Here is a 25,846-nt window from a genome sequence, read left to right on the forward strand (position 1 = left end):
GACTATGGCTAGGTTGATGGCTGTGCCAGTCAGAAATGTAGGAGTTTTTTCCGTCCCCTGACTGATATAGCTGTACAGCTATAACTTTCAGGTTAGACCAAGTCAGAGGCTTAGAGTAGATCAGATGCTGTCAGTTTCTGGATGGCAGCTTCTCTTGTGTCTAGAACCCAAACAATGGAGGGCTTTAACTGTCAGTGTCAGCACCTTGAACTGTAGTGATAACCAAGTAAGGCCCGAGTACTCCTTGCAGTCCTGATGTAGTATGCTCTCTGTAGCTAGCACAATTAATAAAACAGCTGCTGTCTTCTGCATAAGCTGCACCTTCTGAATGGTCCTTATGTCATGGATCGCATTAATCTGGTCTGCGGGTGACAAGGACATGGATAATTGGCTGGGTCTGCAGGAGAGAAACAATCACCTTTGTACCAAACATATGAGGGAGGCTTTTTTGGCCGCTTATGCTGCCAGAGGCTCCAGAAGCATTTGAGAATCTGGAAACACATCCAAAAGTAACAGAAGGTGGGAAGGGCCTTTCATTTACGGGCAGACATTCTCCTGCCGCACTTTCTAAATGTTTCCTCTCCACCTGCCTTGCCATATGCAGCTTATAAAATTCCTCACTAAACCGTGACGTGATCCTCATTAACACTTTAGGCAGGCATTAGAGTAGCTCTCTTCAGCTACCTGACTTCAGATTGACAGTTGTCTTCAGATTTTCTTTAGAGGGTACCTGATGGATGGAGAATATTCCTCTAATCCTCTTCCAGTGATATGGAAGAAGTCCTCTGTTGTTTAAAAATAAAAATCGGTGTGTGATACCTATCATTGCTCTCCCTTCACCCCAAGTTCCTCAACTCATGCAGTCCGGTGACAGAAGGTAGAAGTTAGCTGAGATAATTGTGGGTTTCCTACAAAAATCAACCTTTTAAAATCTTTTGGCTGATACTTTCAACCTGAAAATAAACATATCTTTATCCACAGGCTCTGTCTCGTTACCGGTGAATAGGAATGGCTGTCGCTATATGAACCTGGCATGGACTGTAGAGACGCGCTGTTACATTTCCGCTCCATGTAGTGTGGCAATACAACAATGCAGGCAAAGCAGTTTTTTCAACAAATGTAAGTCTTGAAAAAGGCCACGTTTTTATAACACAAGCAAAGTTTGTCTAACTCTCTTCTGTTTCTGATACTGATTTTGTCAACATGAAAATCCCATTTTGTACTAACATTTTACATATACTATAGGGCTGCGTCTAGACTGGCATGCTTTTGCGGAAATACTTTTAACTGAAAAGTTTTTCTGTTAAAAATATTTCCGCAAAAGCGCGTCTAGATTGACACGTATGCTTTTGTGCAAAAAGTGCTTTTGCGCAAAAGCATTTGTGGCCAGTCTAGACGCGATTTTGCGCAAGAAAGCCCCGATCGCCACTTTAGCCATCGGGGCTTTTTTGCTCAAAACAGTTCTTCCCTGTCTACACTGGCCCTCTTGCTCAAGTATTCTTGTGCAAGAGGGCTTTTTCCCGAGTGGGAGTGCGAAAGTATTTGCGCAAGAAGCACTGATTTTGTATATTACAAAGTCAGTGCTCTTGCGCAAATTCAAGTGGCCAGTGTAGACAGCGGGCAAGTTTTTGCGCAAAATCTTGCCAGTCTAGATGCACCCTAGTAGTAAACATCAGATAAGATAACTGCAACTGAAAAGCTAATGGGATGGGAAACATTTTTCTTTTCCTTTTTTTCTGTTTACCTTGTACATTTAACAGCATCTGATTTAATAGCTTCCCCTGTATAGTCAGAGTCCAGTCCAACTCCCAGTGAAGCCTTAGATTCATTTTTAGTCAATTAAAAAAAGTGACAGTGTCCATCTAATCATCTGCACAGCTGCAATATTAGACCCTTCCTCCCCCCCCCCCCCACTCTGCAAAGACTTGCACATTTACTTAACTAGACACACTGAATAGTTCCGCGGTAGCCAACAGAACTGCTCACTGGGCATTCAGTTAATCCTGACCGCGTGTTCGCAGGGTCAGCTCTCAAGTAACTGGTCAGCTTGTCTCCATTCTTTAGCTATATACTCTGTCAGGTAAGATGATCTATTCATTTAATCTATTTTAAGGGAATTAGTATGATAAAGATGTAGTGTAGCAATTAGTGACCGCATGATTATTTTGTGAATTAGATATTTTCTTTGTTTCTGCATATTGGATCCATATAAATCCAGGCTTAGATGTTTTCTAGGCTCGAAAGCTTTCCACCCCTATTTCAGTCTTTAGATAACTGGATTAAAGAAAAACACTGTTTTACAGTTTCCTGTTTGACTCTGGACATTCTGAGACAAACTGAACTTGGACCTTTCAAAAATAATTGCAGTAACTAATATAGAGTGAGGGATGATTGTCTCGTCTAGAGTCCCGAGAATGTAAGCACGTAATCCCTTCGTGTGTCTGATGGAACGGAAGCCGTGGGTGGCCTCAGATAGCCAGCAGCCCCAGTTACAATCATTCCTAAAGCCCAGCAAGTTGCCTAACATCTGAGGGGAGCTACGCGTGTAGGTATGGGCTGAGATGCCTGCAGTCTGGTGGCTCTGTACAGAGGTGATTGGAGTTTTAAGCTGGTCCTGTCAGTTGGTGAGACCCTACCACACTAATACCAGCCCTGGCACCTTCCCTTGCAACAAACTCCGTTGCCTGCTTTGTCCACATATTCACTCTGCTGATTCCATTATTGGACTTAACCAATTGAGTTATAAGATCAAGAACACATCTTCCTGCTCATTTAGAAATATAATTTATGCCATCATGTGCCGAAAATGTCCGTCTGCTACGTACATTTGACAAACGTCTCAGACACTTTGGCAAAGAATCAATGCCCACAAAACAGATATCAGACAGGATCACAAAGAAAAAACAGTTTCTTGCCATTTCAACCAGAAAGGGCAGTGTCTCAAGGACTTGATTACCTGCATCCTGCTTCAAAGACCTTTTAACACCAGACTTGAAAGAGAATCCTCTGAACTGCCATTCATGCTTAAATTCGACACTTTACGCCTCGGTCTAAACGAAAACATTAATTATCTTATCCATTACAAAGATAGCCTCCCCAATTATTACCTCTAATATCATTAGCTCACAGACATAAACCTTCCCCTCCCCCATGCCCCTTCTGTTCTGAAATTTGATTTGTCCTTTTCATATGTGTTCATTTTTTTTGATTGTGTCCTTTGGTATATATGGGCGTGCCATTTTTCTTCCACATATTGATCTGAGGAAGTGGGTCTGGCCCATGAAAGCTCGTCACCTAATAAACCATCTTGTTAGTCTTTAAAGTGCTACACAGTCCTGTTTTTTGTTTCACCTTAATGGTATAGGCCTTGGAGACGTGCCAGACTGCCTCCTATTGCCTCTTTGTCAGTAACAGCAAGCACATCCCTGCCGACATCATCGAGCTGCCAGTAGCATGCCTCGCTGTGGTGAACTTTCTCTCCGCTCATTTACACCCTAACCAGGGTTCCCTCTCATTTTTATGTCCATGTGCGGAATGCATTTTGTTAGGAGCCCTAATATGGAAGTGATGTGTGACACACAACGTCCATATTGGTGCACATCACAATACTCATTCCACACGTGGACCATGTGTGGTGGGGGTGAGCAGGGGCAGAGGGCTGAGGTGTGGTGGTCAGGGCTCTGGCTCAGGTGTGGGCTCTGGGGTGAATCTGGGGATCGGGGTGCCGACAGGGACTCAGGAATAGGATGCGGAGGGAGAGTCAGTGCTCCGGGTGGAGCTGAGGGGGAGAGGGTTGGATGAGGTACAGGGTGTCCTGGGGAGAGAGGACTATCCCCAACAATCTCACTGCAGAAGCTCAGGCAAGGGAGAAGCATCTCTCCATGACCGTAGCAGCTCCTGTGAAGGGCACCACTCCGTGGCCCTAGCACATCTGGGCTAGCCTGTGTGGAGGCCACAGTAGGGGCACCGCAACCCCAGCTGTGGCAGGTCTCCGCTCTGGGACCAGTGGGCAGAGGTGCCTCTGGAGCCAGTGGGCGGAGGTGCCTCTCCCCGACCCAGCCCCCGTCACAGTAGCTCTGCTCAGGGGCCGGCGGGCAGAGGCGCCTCTCTCCACCACAACCCTGAGCCCTACATGCAGGGCTTAATAGGCAGCTGTGAAGCCACGCAGCTTAGAGGGAATTTAGAACCTAATGCACCTAAAATGTTGTTTCTGGAAAAGAAAGTAGATGGCTGCTGATCCTGTAGTTCTCTCCCGCTAAATCTTGTTGCCTCTTCCTCTTTAGAAAATGTCCTCGATTTGCTTAATCAAAACACCCTCAAAATTCAAACTGATGAATGTGCTTTGTACGTGTAACAATGTACAATGGCCAAATCCTTTGGCAGACTGTGCATTAGAAATAACACTGAAAATGCAAGTATAAACATTTTCAAGTGAATGTCAACCCAAATGACTGCCATCTGCAATTCGGGAAGAGACCATGCTGTTCTGTCTCCTCATTAAAGGGTTACTTCTCTCACCACAGATTTTTATAAACATTAACAATCTGTTAGCAAGGTCATCTCTACCTCTTGACTGACCTTTCGAATAGTAATTCTCATTTAAGAAAGAGGAATTGCAGTGATCTTAGACAGCTGGACGTCCAAATCCAGACAGCTGGCTGTCCCTTTCTGACCATACAGTATTTAGGGGGTTTCTCTAAGTGAAGCCCTGGGATGGATTCCTTAGGGAGGAACCCATCCCATCCCTAGAGGTTTTTAAGTCCTGGCTTGACAAAGCCCTGGCTAAGATGATTTAGTGGGAGTTGGTCCTGCTTTGGGCAGGGGGCTGGACTCTGTGACTTCCTGAGGTCTCCTCCAGCCCTAGGATTCTGACTCCCTGTCCAGTGGCACATCTAAGTTGTGTTGTCCCAAGTTTTGCTTCTTCTCCTTGGAAAGCTGTTAGGTCTAAATATGCAAATGTGCCTAGTCATTGTGCTTGCTCATCTTGAGACATTCTGGAAGGATCTGGTTTTCAGAAAGTGCTGGACGCCTGCCTCCAGAGAGTTGGGCCATTTATAGTATCTTAAGTTGGTCACCCAAAATGTGAGCCTCTCTAGATCAGCAGTGTCTGTGTACATTACCTCGCTGTCATGGCTACTGGTAGATCAGTGCAAGGCCTGAAGAGTCTGCTTTCCCGCCATACTATGAGGTAGCTGTGTGGGTTCAGAGCTTAGGTTACTGCTATCCTTGTCTGTCAGTGCCTAGAATCTCTTTAGGAGAACGTTTGTAATCTGTTGAAACCCTTGGACTCAGATTTATACCGATGTCTGAGGTTGCCTGTAGCTATTACTCAGTACTAACGTGTAAACTTGAAGGTACAAAACCGAGCCTCTTTATTCAGAACAGGTAATATTCCTTGTGGGTCAAAATCTGTGTGCGTTATGTCGGCATTTCCAGATAGTAACCCTTTCAAAGCCTTTGGTGGTGGTGCCATCCAGATACCAAATGGAAATTATAACTTGAACACAGTTTGCTTCTGTCATCATTACAAGGCCCACACTAACCACTCTTAGAGCCCTGCTCTGGAAACAATGAGGAGACAGCCTGGCCCAGTGATTAGAAATCGAGACAGGGTGTCAGGAGCATGGCTGTCTACCCCTAAACAAGTCTGTCAGTTTCCTTTCTGTAAAAGGAAGGGAATTAATTTTTACCTACTTCACAGTGATCTCAGTTAATTGTAAGGTGCTTTCAGATCTTTTGGTGATAAGAACTAGAAATTCAAAAGACGATAGCACTTTAAGTAGTAACACTGAAGTTGATTATTTTCTTGCAAGGAAAAAGTTCCAAGTGTTGTCAGGCTTCCTAGAAAGCAGATCATTCAGAAACAAAGTTTTTAATATGGTCGTAATTCTGTAAGTTATCACCACGTGGGAGCAAACTCCCTTGGCCGCTGGGCTTCTGCTGCCGAGAACATGAGCCAGTTGTCACACAGGTCCGTGTTCCGGAACAGCCGTGAGACCCAACACTCTGGATGCGCACACAAGCTTACAGAAAACTCTTGGACATGTGTAATGTCAGTAAATGCTCAGCCTGGTATGTTCTGGGGACACTTCCCCCTTGAAGCTCTTCATAAAAGGAGAGTGATATTTAACAGCAGCAAGCAAATGCATTACTGTATTTTAGTCCAAAAAGCTAATTCTGCAGCCGCATTGTGTTTTCTCTAACAAGTCACAATTCTCATATGATAGAGAACTGGTTTAAAGACCATGGGGCTAGAGCTGATAAAGGTATAAACAACAAAGACAAGTAATTGCATCCTGAACGCTAACTTCTTGTCAAAGTACCCAGAGAGAATATCAGCCTTTAATCCAGCAGTATGTTTGTACAGGGTGACTTCAATCCCAATCAGCCATACCTCTTCAGTTACTGGAACAAACACATGTTCCACAACATCTGCTTATGTATACAAGTGCACTACTACTGTGCTACATACAAATCGGTTTTCTTGTGTGTGTATACAATGATTGCTGTCATCCGTAGGGGAGATGGAAAAGGGCATCCAATTCTGAGCCCCTCACTACAGAAAGGATGTGGACGCATTGGAGAGGGTCCAGCAGAGGGCAACCAAAATGATTAGGGGGCTGGAGCACATGACCTATGAGGAGAGGCTGAGGGATCTGGGCTTACTTAGTCTGCAGAAGAGAAGAGTGAGGGGGGATTTGATAGCAGCCTTCAACTTCCTGAAGGGAGGTTCCAAAGAGGATGGAGAGAGGCTGTTCTCAGTAGTGACAAATGCAGAACAAGGAGCAATGGGCTCAAGTTGCAGTGGGGAAGGTCTAGGTGGGATATTAGGAAAAACTCTTTCCCTAGGAGGGTGGGGAAGCGCTGGAACAGGTTCCCTGGGGAGGTGGTGGAATCTCCATCCCTAGAGGTTTTTAAGTCCCCATTTGACAAAGCCCTGGCTGGGATGATTGAGTTGGGGTTGGTCCTGCTTTGGACTCTGTGACCTCCTGAGTAGAGATGTGAAGGATTAGTTGAGTATCTGATAAGCTAATGCTTGTCGCTTCCCCCCTCACTGCCTCGATCAGAAAGAGGCAGCAAGGGGAGGGAGGGGTACTTCAAAGCAGCAGTGCCACTTCCAGCCTGAGGACAGACCCTGGGCTCCATGCAGCGCTGCAGCTTTGAAATGCCTCATGCAGCCCGGGGCTAGCTGGGGTGTCCCCAGGCTGCATGCAGCGCATGGAGTCCGGGATCAGCTGGGGAGTCTAGCTGACTCTAGGCTCCACACTGCGCTTTCGCCTTTGAAGTGTAGCACCAGCCCTAGGCTGTTGCAATACTGCATGAGAACATAAGAACAGCCAGACTGGCTCAGACCAAAGGTCCATCCAGCCCAGTACACTGTCTGCGGACAGGGGCCGATGCCAGGTGTCCCAGAGGGAGTGAACCCAACAGGTAATGATCAAGCGATCTCTCTCCTGCCATCCATCTCCACAGTCTGACAAACAGAGGCTAGGGACACCATTCCTTACCCATCCTGGCTAATAGCCATTTATGGACTTAACCTCTATGAATTTATCTAGTTCTTTTAAACCCTGTTATAGTCCTAGACTTCACAATCTCCTCAAGCAAGGAGTTCCACAGGCTGATTGTGTGCTGTGTGAAGAAGAACTTCCTTTTATTTGTTTTAAACCTGCTGCCCATTAATTTCATTTGGTGGCCCCTATTTCTTATATTATGGGAACAAGTAAATAATGTTTCCTTATTCACTTCTCCACACCACTCATGATTTTATAGACCTCTATCATATCCCCCCTTAGTGTCCTCTTCTCCAAGCTGAAAAGTCCTAGTCTCTCCAATCTCTCCTCATATGGGACCCGTTCCAAACCCCTAATAATTTTAGTTGCCCTTCTCTGAACCTTTTCTAATGACAGTATATCTTTTTTGAGATGAGACCACATCTGTACGCAGTATTCAAGATGTGGTTGTACCATGGATTTATATAAGGGCCATAAGATAGTCTCCGTCTTATTCTCTATCCCTTTTTTAATGATTCCTAATATCCTGTTTGCTTTTTTGACTGCCGCTACGCACTGCGTGGACATCTTCAGAGAACTATCCATGATGACTCCAAGAGCTCTTTCCTGATTAGTTGTAGCTAAATTAGCCCCCATCATATTTTATGTAGAATTGGGGTTATTTTTTCCAATGTGCATTACTTTACATTTATCCACATTAAATTTCATTTGCCGTTTTGTTGCCCAAAGGTGGAGCTGCCCTATCAACTAGTTGAATAGTGAATGCAAAAATGCATTGACTGTTCGACTAGTCAGTTAGTCGATACTTAACATCCTTACTCCTGAGATCTCTTCCAGCCCTAGGATTCTAATGATTCTATGATTCTAAAGCTTTGCATTGCAGAACCCTAACCCTAACCTTCTGTGGTTTATAATAGGTGAGGATGGTAGCCACTTCCCTTGTTCATAAATCAACCTAGTAATGTAAAATTATATTGAAGATACTAATCACTGGTTTAGGAGGCTGTGGTAACTGAAAGGCATTTTACTTGGTATAAAACTTGGCATTTGGGTTCTTTCTAGAAATCTCAGTCCATGTAGCTACTTTTTCATTAGCTTATTATACTCTAGCTCCTTTTCTTTGTCCAGATCAGCAGTTCCCAAACTTTTCAGAATCACATCCCTGTTTTGATTTTTGAGAAATCCTCATACCTCCCCACCTCTTCTTTACCATCATCTAACCCCCCATTTTAACAAAAAATTAAATTCATAATTTAAAATTAAAAATAAACACACAAACTTGGTATAAAAATGTATTTAAAAATAAGCACAAATAGTTTTTCTTGGCACAAAAATTTAATGAAAATGTAATTTAACATAAGAAATAGCAGAAACAAAACAAATTTAATGCGAAGGATGATGTTGCATTTTCTTCACGAGTTGGGAAATCCTAGTTTTCAAAGATGAAAGTGTGCAACACAAATGGTTTTTGACATCCAGTTAATTTCTTTGTTTCGTTTTTAATATGACTAAATTTGAAAAGCTTTTTTCACAGAGGTATGTCAATGAAAACGGAAGAATAATATGTAGCGCTTCTTGAACTTCAGAGTAAGTTGGGAAGTATTTTATCCAAAATTCCTTCACGCTTGAGTTTTCAAAATTATCTTTTGCACTTGAATCATATTTCATTTCAAGTGCTTGTTCTTGCAATACTTCTGGCAATGAATCAACATCAACATTGAATGGATTGTGTACTAATTTATGAACGGGGTTGCTAGAAAAGTTGCCTGGAAAATAGCAGATGAATTCATCAGCAAGGCAGTCAGATGAAACACAATTTTGTTCTTTGCATCCTCTTTACAAAGTTCTTGGAAACCTTCATTTTCAACGGGTGATGAAAATGTCGGAAAAGACAAAGTTAGGCGTCTGAGCTTGAGTTTGATGTTTCCAAAGCTGGATTTTTTCCATAAACGCTTTGATGGCATCATGGTTCGCTATAATGTTTGCAGTATTTCCTTACAGCTTCAAATTTAGGTTGTTCAAAGATTCAAAAATGTTCATGAGGTATGCCGGTGAAAGTTGAAACATTTGGTCCGTTAATGCACATTATAACTTCATTCTTCTGTTGCTTGAGGAAAATTTCCACTTCGTCTTTCAGTTTGAATAATTTCAAAAGCATGTTACTTTTGGAAAGCCATTGTACCTCAATGTGAAACAAAAGAGTTTTATGATCCACTCCCAAATCCGTGCAAAGAGCAGCAAAAAGTCTCGTATTTAAAGCGCTATTCTTCACAAAATTGACAACTTTGATGACCAAATTCAACAATGTTATGTAGGTCATCTGGAAGGGTTTTAGCAGCCAATGCTTGTCTGTGTATGAGACAGTGAGTCATGGTTCTAGCTGGATTTTTTTTTTTTTTTTTGCCTATGTCACAAATCCAGAGCGAGAGCCAAGCATCGCTGGAGCACCGTCTGTCCATACACCAACCAGTTTTCCCCATGAAAGTCTATTTTCTTAAAAAAATGTCAGAAATTATTTTCATAACATCAGAAGTCTTTGATGTGGTCATCAATTCCTTCGAAAAAAGCAGTTCTTTTCACAGTTCCATCGTTAATGAATCGAACATAGACGAGCAACTGACAGCATTGTGCTATATCAGTAGTATCATCACACTGAATTGCGGAAAAAAGGAGAAGCCAACACTGCCTCCACAAGTTGAAGTTTAAGATCTTTCACTAGGTCATCAATGCGACGTTTCATGGAATTGTAGAAAAGAAAAATTTCTTTCAACAAGCAAGGCTTCACAACAGTTTGTCCTATTATGTGCGCTTTCTTGTGCGATGAGCAATGACAGTTCATGAGATGCTTCTACCACTTTGGCCAACGCTTGAAAAGCTCTAGTAGTGTCCAGCTTCATGTGTTTCAAATTTTGAAGGTTAGCAGCAAAAAGCTCTTTTGGTTTGTCTGTCAAAGCGTTATGGTTCTTCATCAAGTGTCGCTCAAAACAACTAGAGAACTGTTGTGGCATACTACTCATTGAGGATGATCAGTCCCGGTTTTTTCCATGACAGGGAAGCCATACTTAATTCCTTTTCTTAATTGTGGCCATAATATATTAATATAAAAAATCTATAAAAAATAATTTTCCTGATTCAAATACATTTAACGGATGCAAGTTATTTTGATAAGTTATCGCGAGTGTTTATTTACTACTACTGTTATGTACTGATGCATGCTGCCTTATATATACCCCATCACCAGTCATCGTGCAAGACTGGCTACCTACTCCCACAATAGAGCAGTCCCAAACGCTCCTGCGAACATGTTAGAAAGTTCGAAAAAGTTTAATCACATTCTACATCGTTCTTCGGCCTCCCCACCGACCAAACCGGTACCCCTACACATCAAAAGGCAAAAACACACACACACACACACACACACACACACACATATTTGCATTTCGTGGTATGAAATTTGAAAATTAATTTTTTTTTACGCTGATTAAAAACAATTCGTTATGAAAATTTCTCAGCCTTGCACTCCCCCTTGGATTGTCTTCATGCCTCCCGGGGTGTGTGTATGCACCCCCCACTTTAGGAACCGATGGTCCAGATGAACTTTCAATGGGCTAATTCTTTCATGCGTGTCTACCCAACGTAAGAAATAGAATCTGTGGGAATAGTAACTGTTCCTTTCCATGTTAAAAGGGGAAAGATCTTTTGAGATAAGAGCATGTCTACTCCAGATGGACATAAATTGTTCCAATGGGAAGAGAGACAGGGATTGACTACTTTTATGGGTGGTTATAATATAAATACCTACATTTGTTCAATGCTGAAGAGCTCTAAAACCAGGAAAAACCAATGTTAAATTTCTACAGTGATGTTGAACAACCTGCATGCTTTGTTATAAATACTGACTAAAACCTGTATGTCTAATCAGAAAAGCAGGAATAGAAAATTACATGTTTATAGCTGAGTTAATTACACTGTGTTGGAGCCCTGAACTTCCTGTCTGATTTTTACCCATGCAGACTAACTTTGTGTTAACAGTTCTGTGTGCTTCAGATTTTTTTTTTTAAGGAAAAGGACCCGCTTTGCAAACCTGAATAATGCTCAGTGCCCAAATCTCCTTATTGGTGTCAAAGGTCACTTCCTTGTCACCCTTTTTTTTTAAAAAACTCTTTAACATTGGAAAGTTTTAACCATCTTTTTTTATAATGAGGTCAACTGGCATGACCTTTGAAGTGCTGTAGCACGAGTACAGCATCCATTAGTGAAGTTCAGGATCCCATTTTCTATTTTAAGCTGCTATTCAGAAGTAAAAACATTTTTCCATTGTTTGACAAAGTAAAGTATTCATAGCAGTTTTCATTTGTTATTAAAGTGACAAGAGTTAGCATATAGCCAGATAAGCTTGTGGTTGGATTTGCTCAGGGTTTGGATCATGCTTTCAGTCTTTACATTTTTAGGTTAAGAATTCAGTCTCTTCATACTGAATTCCCTTTGGGCAAATCACTGAACCTTTAATGTATATATTGAGTTTTGAAATCCTCAGATGGAACATACTATGGAAGGGCTAAGTCTTGTTCATCTACAGTGGAGCAAGATTATTCATTGTGCTACATGCAGGAGCAGGAAAGCATCTTTCAGGATAGCTTTTTCCAGCTCTAAAGTCCTCTCCAGGAGCCCATCAAACAGCACAGTTGTAAGTAGGAAGTAGCTTCTGGGTATCAGGAAATTGCCAATGGCTTCTCAGATGGACAAACTTTGCCTTCTCTGCATCCTGATCAGGTCTCATGGAGCCAAATGATAAACCTGCCTGTTTACAAAACTTTAGTGATGTCACTTACAAATAAGTGGATTTCTTATTGAGACACTGAATAGCCACAGCGTAGGTATGGTTGCTGATGTGTCTACAATAGATGCACTCTGTACAAATCTAGCTGATCACTGTTTCTACATTACCTATGGGAAACTGTTCCCACTGAGTTGTAGGCAATCAGGGTTCGCTTTATTAGCAAGCTATCGTCTGTGTCTGCAAAGGAGAAGGCGCAGGCATTGTCATCCCACTGGTCCTCCTGGGTAGCAGTGAATGAAAGCAGACAAACATTAGGAGCTGCTCAGTGTGACACTGGCGAGTAAAAGCTAGTGTCTTACCCCTGCAAAGACCTGTGTGCATACAGACCTCCCCCCTTGAGGTCAGTGTGGCAGAGAGTCCTGAAGCGAAGTTAAAGAATGCTATTTAAATACTGTTCCAGCACTTCCATAGCTCTTTTGGGGTCTGAAATTTGATGTGGGCCTCCACTCCCACTGTGCTGACAAATAAATCAGCAGCAATATCAATAGTTCGTTGCCATACACAGTTATTGTCTATTCAGTTTTAGAATTGTCCTGGAAATCCACGTAGTGCTGGATGAACACCTGGGCTACATCTACACTGGCATGAATTTCCGAAAATGCTTTTAACGGAAAAGTTTTCCGTTAAAAGCATTTTCGGAAAAGCACGTCTAGATTGGCAGGATGCTTTTCCGCAAAAGCACTTTTTGCGGAAAAGCATCAGTGGCCAATCTAGACGCGGTTTTCCTCAAAAAAAGCCCCGATCGCCATTTTCGCGATCGGGGCTTTTTTGCGGAAAACACTACTGTGTTGTTTACACTGGAAAAAGACTTTTGCCCAAATGGGAGCAGCATAGTATTTCCGGAAAATCACTGACGATCTTACATGCGATCGTCAGTTGCTTTTCCGGAAATTCAAGCAGCCAGTGTAGACAGCTGGCAAGTTTTTCCGCAAAATCAAATGATTTTGCGGAAAAACTTGCCAGTCTAGACACAGCTCTGGTGTTTAAGGGAAGAAGTCTGCCACTAACTTTTAGGCTGCAATGTGCAAACCTTGAACACATGGAAGTTTCATTCCGTATCTGGGATTCTTAATGCTCCTTACATTTCCACTCCATCGATCCCTAGAAGGCTTCTGTTCTTTCCTCCTTCAGCCCCTGAGTAATCCTCAACTTATTCAAACTCCCTGAATGTCCAGAAGCTTAAGTAAATCCTCAGCAAAACCCAAGCTGTTTCTTAGCACAATTTTGGAGTGATTTGGTAGCATGCTGTCTAGAATGCCTATAGAACAGACAGTAGGAGAGATGGCCAGATATGAGTTCTTCAGGAATCTCCAAAGAGAAGCAATAAGATCTTCAGGGGTTGAGAGTGGAGTCACCAGTAAAAAAGGAACAAGGCCTTTTTGAGCGTGGGATGTGTGCGACTTTTTTTTTTTTTTTATAAACTTAGCATTTTATAACAATTTCTATCTAAGAAACTGTCAGTGGTTCCCAAATGTTTACTGAGGTCTTCTCCAACTGCATTTTGTCTCTGGTTGTTACTCACAATTATACATATGTGCCCTGACATCACACCCCTAATCTTGGGCCTGTATAGAAGGGAGCCACTTGGGGGTAGAGGATGTTTGGAGAGGCATAGGAACTGCTGCTGCAGGCAAGTGCATTGCTCTCCAACTAGCCTATCTTCAGGGCACCTCTCAATCTGCTCAAGTATTTTAAAGATTTCCACAAGCATATTTAAACACTGAGTGTGCTTCACAATTAGATTGCTACTTTGTAAGAGTCTAGTTCGGAAGATATCTACTTAATGCTGCTTTTGGGACTAAACCAATTCAGAGGAGTTGATGTTATGAATGCAGCTGGCTAAGTTTTTGAAAATCCTCTAAAGGGTAGACCTCTGCTTATCCTTCTTCAAATCTGCACAGAGAATTCTGCAGACAATTTTGGGTTATTACCCCGGGATTATGGAGGGAAATAGAATCAATCCACATCTTTATCTATTTTTAATGGTAGGCTTCTGTTCTGTGGTCAGACATTTAGTGATAAATGATAAAACTTCCTCCAGCTGTTCTAATGAGTATTTGCTTGCAAATAAGCATTTCACATGCAATTTGAAAATCACACTTAAGCCATTTGCTTCAGAATTGTTCTTGTCTATTCAGTTGAGAGATGTAGGATTTGGTTCTGTGCCAGATGATCTGTAGAATACTTTGCATTTACCTAGCACCTTTTATCCAGAGAAATCAAAATGCTTTACAAATGCACATTTTAAGGGCAGTCCTGAGTGGGAATGGGGACCGGAAGCACAGAAGCAAAGGTCTGGATTAGAAAGGCATGCTACATTTGCTCAACATTGCAAACCTGAAGTGGTTCACGTGTCCAACTTCCATTTTCAAAAGTGACTTCAGTGACTTAGGCTTAGATTCCTGAGAGCCTGTGTCAGTCTGAAAATGGTACTTAGCCATCTGCAGTGCTGAGGGGAGTGGGGCTTCAGGTGAGTGATTAGCTGAGAGGTGGGCAAATACCAGCTTGCAGGCCAGATCTGGTCCACCAGAGTTAGCTCCTGGGGAACACCCACTGCTGTATTTACCTGCATGGCCAGAGGGCCAATGATTGCAGCTCCTATCAAATTCTTTACCATAAAAAATGTATCAGAGGCCATGAACTCTGGTCCCTTGTTTGCTTTCACCTTAGACAAAGTTCAGGGGGAGACCAGCATTTCTCAGATTGGGCCTCCTGACCCAAAAGGGAGTTGTAGGAGGCATGGCTGTATTGTCGCCTTTGCTTTTCACCCTGCCTTCAGCGCTGGGTGGCCAGAGAGTGGGGATTTCTAGCCAGGCACCTAGAAATGCAGGTAGTGCTTTGCCAGCGCTAGTGTAGAGGTAAGGGTGGCAATACCATGCCACACTTCCCTTATTCCTACACTCCTCCCTTCAGAGCTGGGTGGCTAAAGAGTGATGGTATTTATAGAGGGGCCAGCGGCCCAGAAGTAAGCATGACCTTCCCATGCCATCTTTTCTTCTGCACTGCTTTTGGCCACTCTGGCTTCTGGCCACCCAGCTCTGAAGGCAGCATCACTGCCAGCAGCAGCACCATAGAAGTAAGGGTAGCAGTACTGCCGCCTCGCATACAATAATCTTGCAATTCCCTCCTCATCTCCTTTTTGACTCAAGGTTCTGACAATTGCAGCACTGTGACATTTCATATTTAAATAGCTGAAAAAATGAAATTCACAATTTTAAAAATCTTATGACCGTGTGAATTTGGTAGGGTCCTGTTTACAATTGCTGGCAAATTCATGTCAGCTGAAAAAGTTTTTAAAAGCTGTTACAATAAAGAGCGGGAAAGGGTCGTTTGTACCTTAAAATTGTTTTTTTTATGGAAGTTTTCTTTTAATTTTTTTAAACATGCATGTCAGTGCAACATTTATATGAATTTAAAGCTGTTAAATTCAGACTAAACATTCCAAAGTCAAGTGTTTTTTCATCTGTGCCTTTCTGGAGTTAAGTTTTATAGCAGTGTTCTCTGCACACCGTAGTCTGATAAAAAACCTTATTGCTGCTTGTGGGAACACCACATCTAGCAATGCTTTTGCTACTAATGGAAAATACTGCATTTCTTACTCTGATTTTTGTGTGGGAGTGCATGCTCTGGCTAAGTGAAAAATCAAATGAGAAATTGGCTACGTTATTGGGGTGGATTTCGTTAGCTCTGTTTTGATTTCCTTTCGACTTTTGCTTTTGCCTTTTCTAGCAAATATAATAATCTTTTCAGCACCCTTGTTGGTTTGGTTGGTTTTTTCGGTAACATGATTTCACTGCATTTGCTACCACCCGTGGGGATGCCATGACAGAGAGCTTTTCATTTCTGATTTAAATACAGGAGGCCCCCAAGATGCGACCGCCCAGGTTCCGACCCCCCGCACTTACAAAAATGGTTGTAAGTGCAGAAGGGGCTGGAAACCCCCAACTTACGTCCTCTGGAACCAATCGCATCGCAAGTCGAGGGCCTCCTGTATTAGATACTTTGTTGTGATGGGGCCAGCCTTTGAAAAAGCTCTGTCTTGTCTTTGATGCTATACATCTGGACTTAGAGTAAATCAGTATCAATTACCTAAAGAGTCTCTCTCGCATTACAGATCGTGCAAGCAACCCCTTGCCTCTAAAAGCAATGGTGAGCAGCCTGTGGCCCATGGGGTTCTGTGTGCAGCCCACTAGAGATCTTGTTTGCCACTGGACTCTCACAGTGTTGCCACATTCTGCTGGTTCCTGTCTGTGTGGGTTTTTCCTACCAGTGTTACTAAAGTGACACACACTTCAAGCAAGGGCATGTGCTGATTGCACACAATGTTGACTGTAAGGGCCACGCAGTCCATCAGCATCCAGTCAGAGCGCGGCGACAGTTCAGTCAGCACCCCTGCACATTCTAGGGACACAAGCGCTGTGAGCACAACTGCCCTAGACCAGGAGACCATCTTGGTTCCGATAATCTTGAGGCCCACTGAGTGAAAGGGCCCCTCCTGCAGCCCGCTCACTAACCTAGGTTGCCCATCGCTGCTCTAAATCTGCCATGTCATAACTTCAGTAATTGTTTTTCTCTTTATTTGCTTGAGGGGGCAACGTATTTGAAATGAAAAAAATACATGGGGGTGTTTGTGTGTTTTACAAGAGTTAACATATTTGTACACTAACATAAATTTGTCCATAAAATATATTCTCAGCTGAAGGTGATACGGTTGGCCTAGAAATCCACATTTATTATAGAGTCTCTGTAAAGATCGTATAGATGATACAGATTAACTACCATGGCACTAGCAAGCATTACGGTGCTGGGATAAAACACACTTTATCATGGCATGTTCACTAACCTTTTGTAAAATGTACCACTAATGTTAGTTCTTTGAATCCCTGCTGTTAAAATCTGGTAAGTGACTCTTTGGGCATCAGGCAGTATTCAGCAAAATTTGTTTTTAAGTGGAAAAATTTCAGCCTATTAAACAATATTTAATCATTGTATGAAATTAACTCCTCCTTTCCCCAGCACTAATTAGGGGTGTGAATGGTTAGTCGATAGGGGCTGGAGCAGGGCCTGCTACAGGTGGGGGATGTTCCAGCCCCCATCCGCAGCAGACCTGGCCCAGCACACCAGCACAGTCTGGCCAGAACAGCCCCTGCCCGTGGGGGTGGGGGATACTTATTCCCTGTTTAATCGGCTAATCAGTTACACATAAATGGTTAACCAGTTAACTAACAAAATGGGATTTTACATCACAAACACTAATATTGATACACGTGTGATTCCTTCCACATCCCCAATTCATCTTCTTTGTTTCTGCTTTGGGGGAGCTGGGGCTCTCCCTTTCCGAATGAGCTAAACTGTGCCTTTACTCTTGGTAGGCTGAGAGAGATTGGATTTAAAAATTGTGGTGATGTTTGCAGAAAACCGGTCTTAGATAATAGCTTGGTGTCAGCAGTAATTTGCATTCTAATCTTCCTCCCCTTCCAAAGCCTGTGACTCGAGGCAGTCTGCTATCTCAAGGTGGCAAATTTAAAAACTGAGCTACATAAAACCACAAATAACTAACTAACCCTTTTGCAGCCTTGCTAGCATCCCTATCTACATACTGTAACTCCCCAAAGTCATTGTTTGTCCTCAGAGTCAAACCCCCTGTGGTTTATTCCCTGATGTGCTGACTCCATGTTGATTTTTTTCCTCCATATGTTCTCTTTGGATGCAAGCTGGGCTTCTGTTATTCTAGCTTATGGGACTCGACTTGCACAGATAGCTGACTGTCCAGCCTTTGTCTTGCAGAAACCTGTTAGTTGACTCTTCCTTGGACACAGACTTGAAAATGTATTTTCAGTTCATATATCCAGCTCCTTAAACATCATCCGTATGTCTCGAACCGTGCTTGAGAGGAGCAGTATGCCCCAAGCTACCAGGAGAGCTCTCACGTGACGCAGTGTAGTGATCAGTCCCATGGCAACAGTCTGCTAGGTGTAGTAATTTGATGTGTCCTGTTAGGAGTTACTGTTACAAAGCAGTGAGCCCTTTGCCAGCTGGCACCGCGGTGCTCTCTGCCACAGAAGGCAGTTCCTGTTAGTGCCACTCTCAGTGGCTGATGAATGATCTTGTTTTGTTCTGTCTGGTGCACCAAGGCCACTCGTCCATTACACTGTCCACACTGGCTAGGAGCAGTGTGTGTTTAACGGCAGCATTCAAAATAGATTTTAAACCAGGGCTGCTCAGCTTTCGAAGCTCCGGGGGCCATAATGGTACAGAACGTGCCAAGGGCTGCAACTTAAGTGTGGTTGTATATACATGCAAATAGATATGCAAATATATGCAAGTAGCTTTTCACAGTGACAGGTATGAATACAAAGATTAAGGCAGGACTACACAACACGCAGGCCCCATGTAAGTCAGTTCTGCTGCTATTAATAAAATGCAATATTTACCCGATTTCCACCCATGTGACAACACCTTTCATGAGCAATGACAGTCCAGGAATTTAACTAGTAAAATGCTTATCAACAGAAGACCATCCTATTGACTCTTTTTTGCTTTGGCTCCCAGCGGCGGGCCGCATACTGAGCCCTGCGTAAATCCGGACTGCGCGGCGGGCCGCGTGCTGAGCCCTGCGTAAATCCGGACTGCGCGGCGGGCCGCGTGCTGAGCCCTGCGTAAATCCGGACTGCGCGGCGGGCCGCGTGCTGAGCCCTGCGTAAATCCGGACTGCGCGGCGGGCCGCGTGCTGAGCCCCGCGTAAATCCGGACTGCGCGGCGGGCCGCGTGCTGGGCCCTGCGTAAATCCGGACTGCGCGGCGGGCCGCGTGCTGGGCCCTGCGTAAATCCGGACTGCGCGGCGGGCCGCGTGCTGGGCCCCGCGTAAATCCGGACTGCGCGGCGGGCCGCGTGCTGGGCCCCGCGTAAATCCGGACTGCGCGGCGGGCCGCGTGCTGGGCCCCGCGTAACTCCGGACTGCGCGGCGGGCCGCGTGCTGGGCCCCGCGTAACTCCGGACTGCGCGGCGGGCCGCGTGCTGGGCCCCGCGTAAATCCGGACTGCGCGGCGGGCTGCATGCGGCCCACAGGCCACAGGTTGAGTAACCCTGTTTTAAAGCATGTGCTCACCTGGGTACTTCCTTTGCCACCGTATTTATGTGGTTTTGCCTCCTCTGCCGTGCCAGTGCTCACCACGTTAGGAACCACTGTTGTTTTGAACAGGGTTTAAACAGTTGATTCATTTGCTTTGAGACCCAATGTACACAGGACCAAAGAGAGATGGGGTATGTGGAGAGAGCAACAGAGAGCAGATACATGCTTTCTAATTTGGCATTAATGAAGGGGAGAGTTGTTATGAATTCCCAGAACAGAGCAGCTAAGGGTTAGTGTCTTCTTTTGGTCAGTAATGTTACCAGTATTAACTGTTGTGGTACCACTCTTACAAAAGCCATCTCTTTACAGTGACAGCTGATGAGCTGTGGAAAGGAGTTTTGGCAGAGTCTGGTGCTGGAGCAAGGAAGGGAAGAGGAAAGCGAACCAAGAAAAAGTTTAAAAGGGATCTCAATAGAGGCCAGATCATTGGTGAAGGTAAATGCATAAGTAACCACAGGACTAGTAAATAAGTTGTTCTTACGGTTCATAGTGTTTTTGGGTTTGGAATTAGGGTTCCCAGCTTCCTAAACGCACAAAACCGAAACCCTTGCATTGCCCTCTGCTCTGCCCGTTCCTGAGGCCCCGCATCTGTCCTGCTCCTTTTTGTGGCTCCACTCCCACTCACTCCACCCCCCTTCCCTCCATTGCTCTGGGGGGCTCAGGGCAGCGATTTAGGATGGATGAGGAATGATTGCAGGCTCTGGAAGGGAACTTGGATGCAGGAGGGGACTCCGGGCTGGGGCAGAGAGTTGAGGTGTGTTAGGGAGTGCAGGCTCAGCCTGCTCCCAGAAGCCGCCAACATAACTCTGGCCTCTGCGCATTGCCCGTGCCCACAGGCTCCATGCCTGCAGCTCCCATTGGCCATGGCTCCCAGCCAATGAGAGCTGCAGAGCTGGTGCTCCAGGCAGGGGCAACGAATAGAGCCCCGGAGTCTGGCCCTGGATATAGGAGCCAGACATGCTGGCTGCTTCCAGGAACCATGGGGAGCCAGAGCAGGCACAGAGCCTGTCATAGCCTGGGGATGCCACCAAGTGGACTTTAGTGGCTCAGTCTGCAGTGCTGACCAGAGCTACCACTGTTCCTTTCAGTCTGGTGTTTACTCACAAAACGGACATGTGGCAGCTCTATTGGTAGTGCCTGTACACAGTGCAGTGAGCACAAGAGCATAATTTCTGCGCAGTCATGCCAGAGTTAGATGAACCTCTCTTCTTTACAGTAGGTGCTTGTGGTGATGATACTTCATTTCACATAGCTCCAGCTTTTGGGACCAATTCTGTCTTGTGGGAAGCAATAAAAGTGACCATTTCAAACCTCTGTTTTATTAGATTCACCTTGTGCACTGCTGAGTTTTAACCTTCAATTTCCCATTCAGTGTTGGGCAATCTTCTCACGTGTTGTATTTCTTCAGGACGTTCTGGTTTCCTTTGGCCTGGCCTCAATGCGCCTCTGCTGAAAAGTGGAGCAGTCCAGACAATAAGTCAGCGCGACAAAGAGGAGCAGGAGAAGGTACAGTCTGAAATTATCCGGAAGAGGGATGAGTGGGAGAAGAGAAGAAAAACAAAGGTGAAGAGAGAGAGAGGCTGGACTGGAAATTCTTGGGGAGGCATCAGTCTGGGACCACCTGACCCAGGTCCCAATGGAGGTAAGAAGAGTGAATGTAATTTCTTTCTGAGAGAGAGGCTGGGGGGAGGAGTCCATGCTTTCCCAGTGTCGGACTTTTCATTATACGCATTCTATTCTAGGAACTCAAAGAACACTATCTGGTCGGTATGTAAACTAAAGAGTTCGTCATCTGAACTAGACTGACAATTATTATATTAATGTTCAGCACTGATTGACTGCTTCTCAGTTTAGCCTGTTAGTCTGTAAATGTGAAGCTGCTTTGTGTAGGCCTGACGTCTGCAGCCCTCAATACAAGATGTAGCCATATTTGTAGTGTTCCCTTTAGCTTAGTAACAGAAATAAATATTTCATGTGTTGCAAAAACAAGGAAAGAGCGGCAAATAACATGTCTCATTAGAAATACAAGTTATAGGAGATAAGTATAAGACTTGCATATTTAAATCTCTTACACAGACTCAAGACCCTTCATGGCAAGGTGAGCCTAAATTCTGTGCCCTGGGTTCTCTGCAACAGTCTTTTGTGGTGACTAGAAAGTCTGTGGCAGCTTCATTTAAAACAAAAAAGTTATCAACAAATGTGAAAACAAGTAGCAGTCAGCAGAGTAATGCCTGTGAAACAGTTAATTTTGACATTTATATTGTCATGGTTGGGTTTTTCTGGTGCTATTTCACTGCGGTTTACCGGATAGTTCACATTTCTCAGCAGGATTGTTTCAAGCTGTCTGCAGACTCAGATGTAATTCAGCCAATTAAGCTTGATGTTTGGAAAGTTTATTTCAGAGCCATACGAGCATAATTTCTTTTCCTAAACAAAGTCTGGCTTCTGGAGCCTATTTCTGCTGCAAAGGATGGCTTCTGTGGCAGATTTAATGGCTGCAGAACACAGGGAGTCCTTACCAAATTATACGTGTTGAGGTTTTCTTATATTCAGTCCCTATCCCCAATCAGTTTTGGGGGGGCTTAGTATTTGTTTTATATAAATTCCCTACAGTGTGCCAATATTTTCACATAATATGCTGCATGGAATGCCATGCAAAGTTCCAAGGGTGCGTTTGCACCAAAGTCATGGAAACTGGAACCATAAATTCTCTGTGTCTGTCTGTCCAGACTTACCTGCAACTGACAGTGTAATTTTAATGCCCGCTGCCGTCCTTAAATCTCTTTCAGCATCACTGCTCTTGGGTTTCCTCCAAGTGTTGAAATTATTTATAATCATTTCTGAAGCCTACAGAAACTATACAATGGGAATCTCTGTCTTCCGATTAATTTTCCCAGACACATTACCCTGCATGTTTATAAAGTGAATCTCATGTGCCTACTTTCCAGTCTCTCTAGGCCTTTTTTTGTTCTGAGTTGGATACAGAACTCATTCTACTCTGTGAATTCCTAGAAAGCACTGAAAGAGATGCTGTAATTTTCTTCAGTTCTACTTTAAGTCAAAGGTGCATCTTCACTAAAGAGAATTCACACACACACACACACGCGCGCGCGTGCGCGCTAATCCGTTAATTAAAGAATTGGGAAGGAGAATTAGACAAACTGTTCATGAAATCTGCAGTAGAGCAGAGAGCCAGTAATCTGCTGCCTTCTAGTCCTACACTTTAAACACACACAGATGTTCTTATTGGGAGAAATTTGAGTGAAAGATTGAAGGAAAGAGGGAACAAAGGCACTTTGCTACAGACAAAGTGCTGTCAAGTGCACAAAATAAACTGAGAAAGGAAAGGGGATTTTTCCCCCACAAACTTTGAGTTGTAGTTATAAGTGTTGGTTGTTACTACAGAAGGAACAGTGTTTTACAGACAGAAATGTGATTTTTTTTAAAATATCCAAAACACATTTTTTATTTAAACTAGGAGCTGCGCTCCGTGGGGGTAGGCAGCCTGGACTTCCCCCTAGCCACTGGGGCTGGACCAGCCCTCTCTCCCGCTTCTCCCCTGCCTCCCCACCATTGGGCAGGGCCAAGGCCATGCCAGGCCTGGCTCTCTTCCCCCCCCCCCCCCCCCCCCCCCCCCCCCCCCCCCCCCCCCCCCCATCCACTGGGAGAGGCCGGGCCGACTCAAGTCTGAGCCAATCCTGGGTCCCATCCTACCCCCAGCCCTCGGGCAGGGCTGAGGCCAGGCCAGCCCCAGGTCTCCCGCTCAAAGAAATGTTTCAGGAAGCCCTTTAAATTGAATACCCTTTAAAGTACTGAACGAAGATATTATGGTTGATTTGAAATGACAAGGGTTTTTTTTCCTGTAGTTATATAGAAATCTGTATCCTATAAGTCTCATGGTTGTTTGCTTGAATCATTGTAAATTGTCTAATATTCTGTCATTCCAAATAGCCTCAAATAATGCTAGTTAATAGTGTAGACATGATGGAAGGGAGCCATTTATAGAAATATTATTCCTCTAGCGGTATGACAGTCTCCAATCAAAGCATGTATGTTCAGGTCACTCAGGGTAGTCGTCGGAGTGATGCTTATGGAAGTAGGCAGCTCGTGCATGCAAAAGATGAAATACACAAATGGATCATCACTGGAACATACTGCGCCCAAGTGTTTATCCCCCCACCTCCAGCACTGCTTCAGCAGTGAAGAGCTCAGAAGAATAGTGTGTGACTTGGGTCCCGGAATAAATGCGAGCTGTGATTCACTCAAGAAATGAGTAACGGTGCCCCAAGGGTTTGAGATGCAATTGAGAGAGGAAGCTTGGTCTTTTCAGCAAGGCACTGTACTGAACATAAGAACGGCCAGACAGGGTCAGACCAAAGGTCCATCCAGCCCAGTGTCCTGTCTGCCAACAGTGGCCAATACCAGGAGCCCAGAGGGAGGGAACACAACAGGTAATCCTCACATGATCCCTCCCCTGTCACCCACCTCCAGAGAAACAGGCTAGGGAGACCATTCCTACCCATCCTGGCTAATAGCCATCAATGGACCTAACCTCCGTGAATCTATCTAGCTCTTGTTTGAACCCTGTTAAAGTCCTAGCCTTCACCGCATCCTCTGGCAAGGAGTTCCACAGGTTGACTGGGATTCATGATGTACCTAGATTCTGTTTCCAGCTTTTGGGTAAATCACTTAACCTTTCTGTGCCGCACTTCTTCTAACTGTTTCACTTGTCAGTTCCACTGTTGTTGTGTGCACAGCCAGGCACAGATGTCAGAGATTTATCTTTCCTCAGCAATGTCTGTGAAGGTGGGTCAAGCTCCTCTGCTGCCGTGTACCTCTGCACGCTAGTATAAGAGTGGAGCCACCCATCACAGCTCCTGTTTAACGCCAGAGCAAATCCAGGCTGGAGTGAATCAGCTGCTTCCCTCACTCTTCTTTCTGCACAGCTGTAAACTAGCAGTGGGCCGGGCATAGTTAGTGTCAGTTCATGTTGATAGATTTAGGGGTAGGTGTCCTTATTTTCTCTTTTGACCCTTTTTTCTTGGTATTGGGAGGGAGCAATATCTTGCTCACTGGCGTTTAAGTTCTGCAGGATCTGCTCAAAGCCTGTGCTAGTCATCCTGCTTGAAACATCAGTGACAGCTGTCGCATCTGGAGAAGTGGCAAGCCCTGTTTAAAAAGCGTGAGAACGAGTGGTGAAGCAGGGCCGTCACACAGGCAGAGCCTCCCAAGAAAATCAGTTTTTGTACACAGCACCCTGCCAGAGATGATTGTGGGTCTTCCTTCTAGCAGGGACCATAGAGGAAGGTCCAAACTCCCCTAACCCTCCGGGAAAAGGCTTCTATTCCCATTACTTCATCACCCCCTAAGCAAAAGGGGCGTTCAGACCTGAGATCTGAACACATCCCTGAAGGAAATAGAATTCTTGGAGTGCTGGTCCCAGTGAGAATTCTGTGGATGAGATCAGCATGCACCTGAATCTAGAGATTTTCACGAGCAGCATCCATTGGCCTGAGATGTGTACACAGGGTGCGCACACACTTACAGTGGAATTGGCATACACCTAGCTCATCTCACGGGACAGTTACAGTGTAGCCTATAGGGCTAGCCTGCTCACCTATAGATAGATGTGGAGAAATTGGAAAGGGTGCAGAGAAGAGCGACAAGAATGATTAAAGGTCTAGAGAACATGACCTATGAAGCCAGGCTTCATGAACTGGGCTTGTTTAGTTTGGAAAAAAGAAGATTAAGGGGGGACATGATAGCGGTTTTCAAATATCTAAAAGGGTGTCACAAGGAAGAAGGAGAAAATTTGTTCCTCTTGGTTTCTGAGGACAGGACAAGGAGTAATGGGCTTAAAGTGCAGCAGGGGAGGTTTAGATTGGACATTAGGAAAAAATTCCTAACTGTCAGGGTGGTCAAATATTGGAATAAATTGCCAAGGGAGGTGGTGGAATCTCCCTCTCTGGAGATATTTCAGAACAGGTTAGATAGACATCTGTCAGGGATGGTGTAGACGGAGCTTGGTCCTGCCTTGAGGGCGGGGGGCTGGACTCGATGACCTCTCGAGGTCCCTTCCAGTCCTATGATTCTATGATAGATATATTCTTAGAGGTGTGTGATTTGCTATGGTTTTGGTTATATGTTTATTACTAGAGGATTTACCCAGCGTTGCTTGGGCCTCAACTCAATGTTTGTTTTTCTTCATTTGACTCATTTCTCTGAAATGGGGCTGGAGATGAGCGGTTCAGTATTCAGGCTGCTCCAGGGACAGAGGACAACCCCAGCCCTCTCTCTTTGCAGTGGTTTGGAGCCAAGTGAAAGGCGCCTCTCCATGGCCGATGCAGCTCCAGCGAGCAC

At 44.5% G+C, this 25,846-nt stretch overlaps 1 protein-coding gene across 3 annotated transcripts in view; it reads left to right on the forward strand.

Annotated features, from left to right (window-relative positions):
• Positions 1-25,846, forward strand: part of MRPS5 (mitochondrial ribosomal protein S5) — a 94,071-nt gene that overhangs the window by 12,218 nt on the left and 56,007 nt on the right. For all 3 annotated transcript variants that reach the window (XM_075925829.1, XM_075925830.1, XM_075925831.1), the window contains exons 2-4: positions 982-1,119; positions 19,796-19,921; positions 20,895-21,128. In XM_075925829.1, the coding sequence (XP_075781944.1) occupies positions 982-1,119; positions 19,796-19,921; positions 20,895-21,128 (498 nt within the window). The remainder of the gene's footprint in view (positions 1-981; positions 1,120-19,795; positions 19,922-20,894; positions 21,129-25,846) is intronic.

This window comes from Pelodiscus sinensis, chromosome 3 (genome assembly GCF_049634645.1).
Source record: "Pelodiscus sinensis isolate JC-2024 chromosome 3, ASM4963464v1, whole genome shotgun sequence".
Classification (NCBI taxonomy): Eukaryota; Metazoa; Chordata; order Testudines; family Trionychidae; genus Pelodiscus; species Pelodiscus sinensis.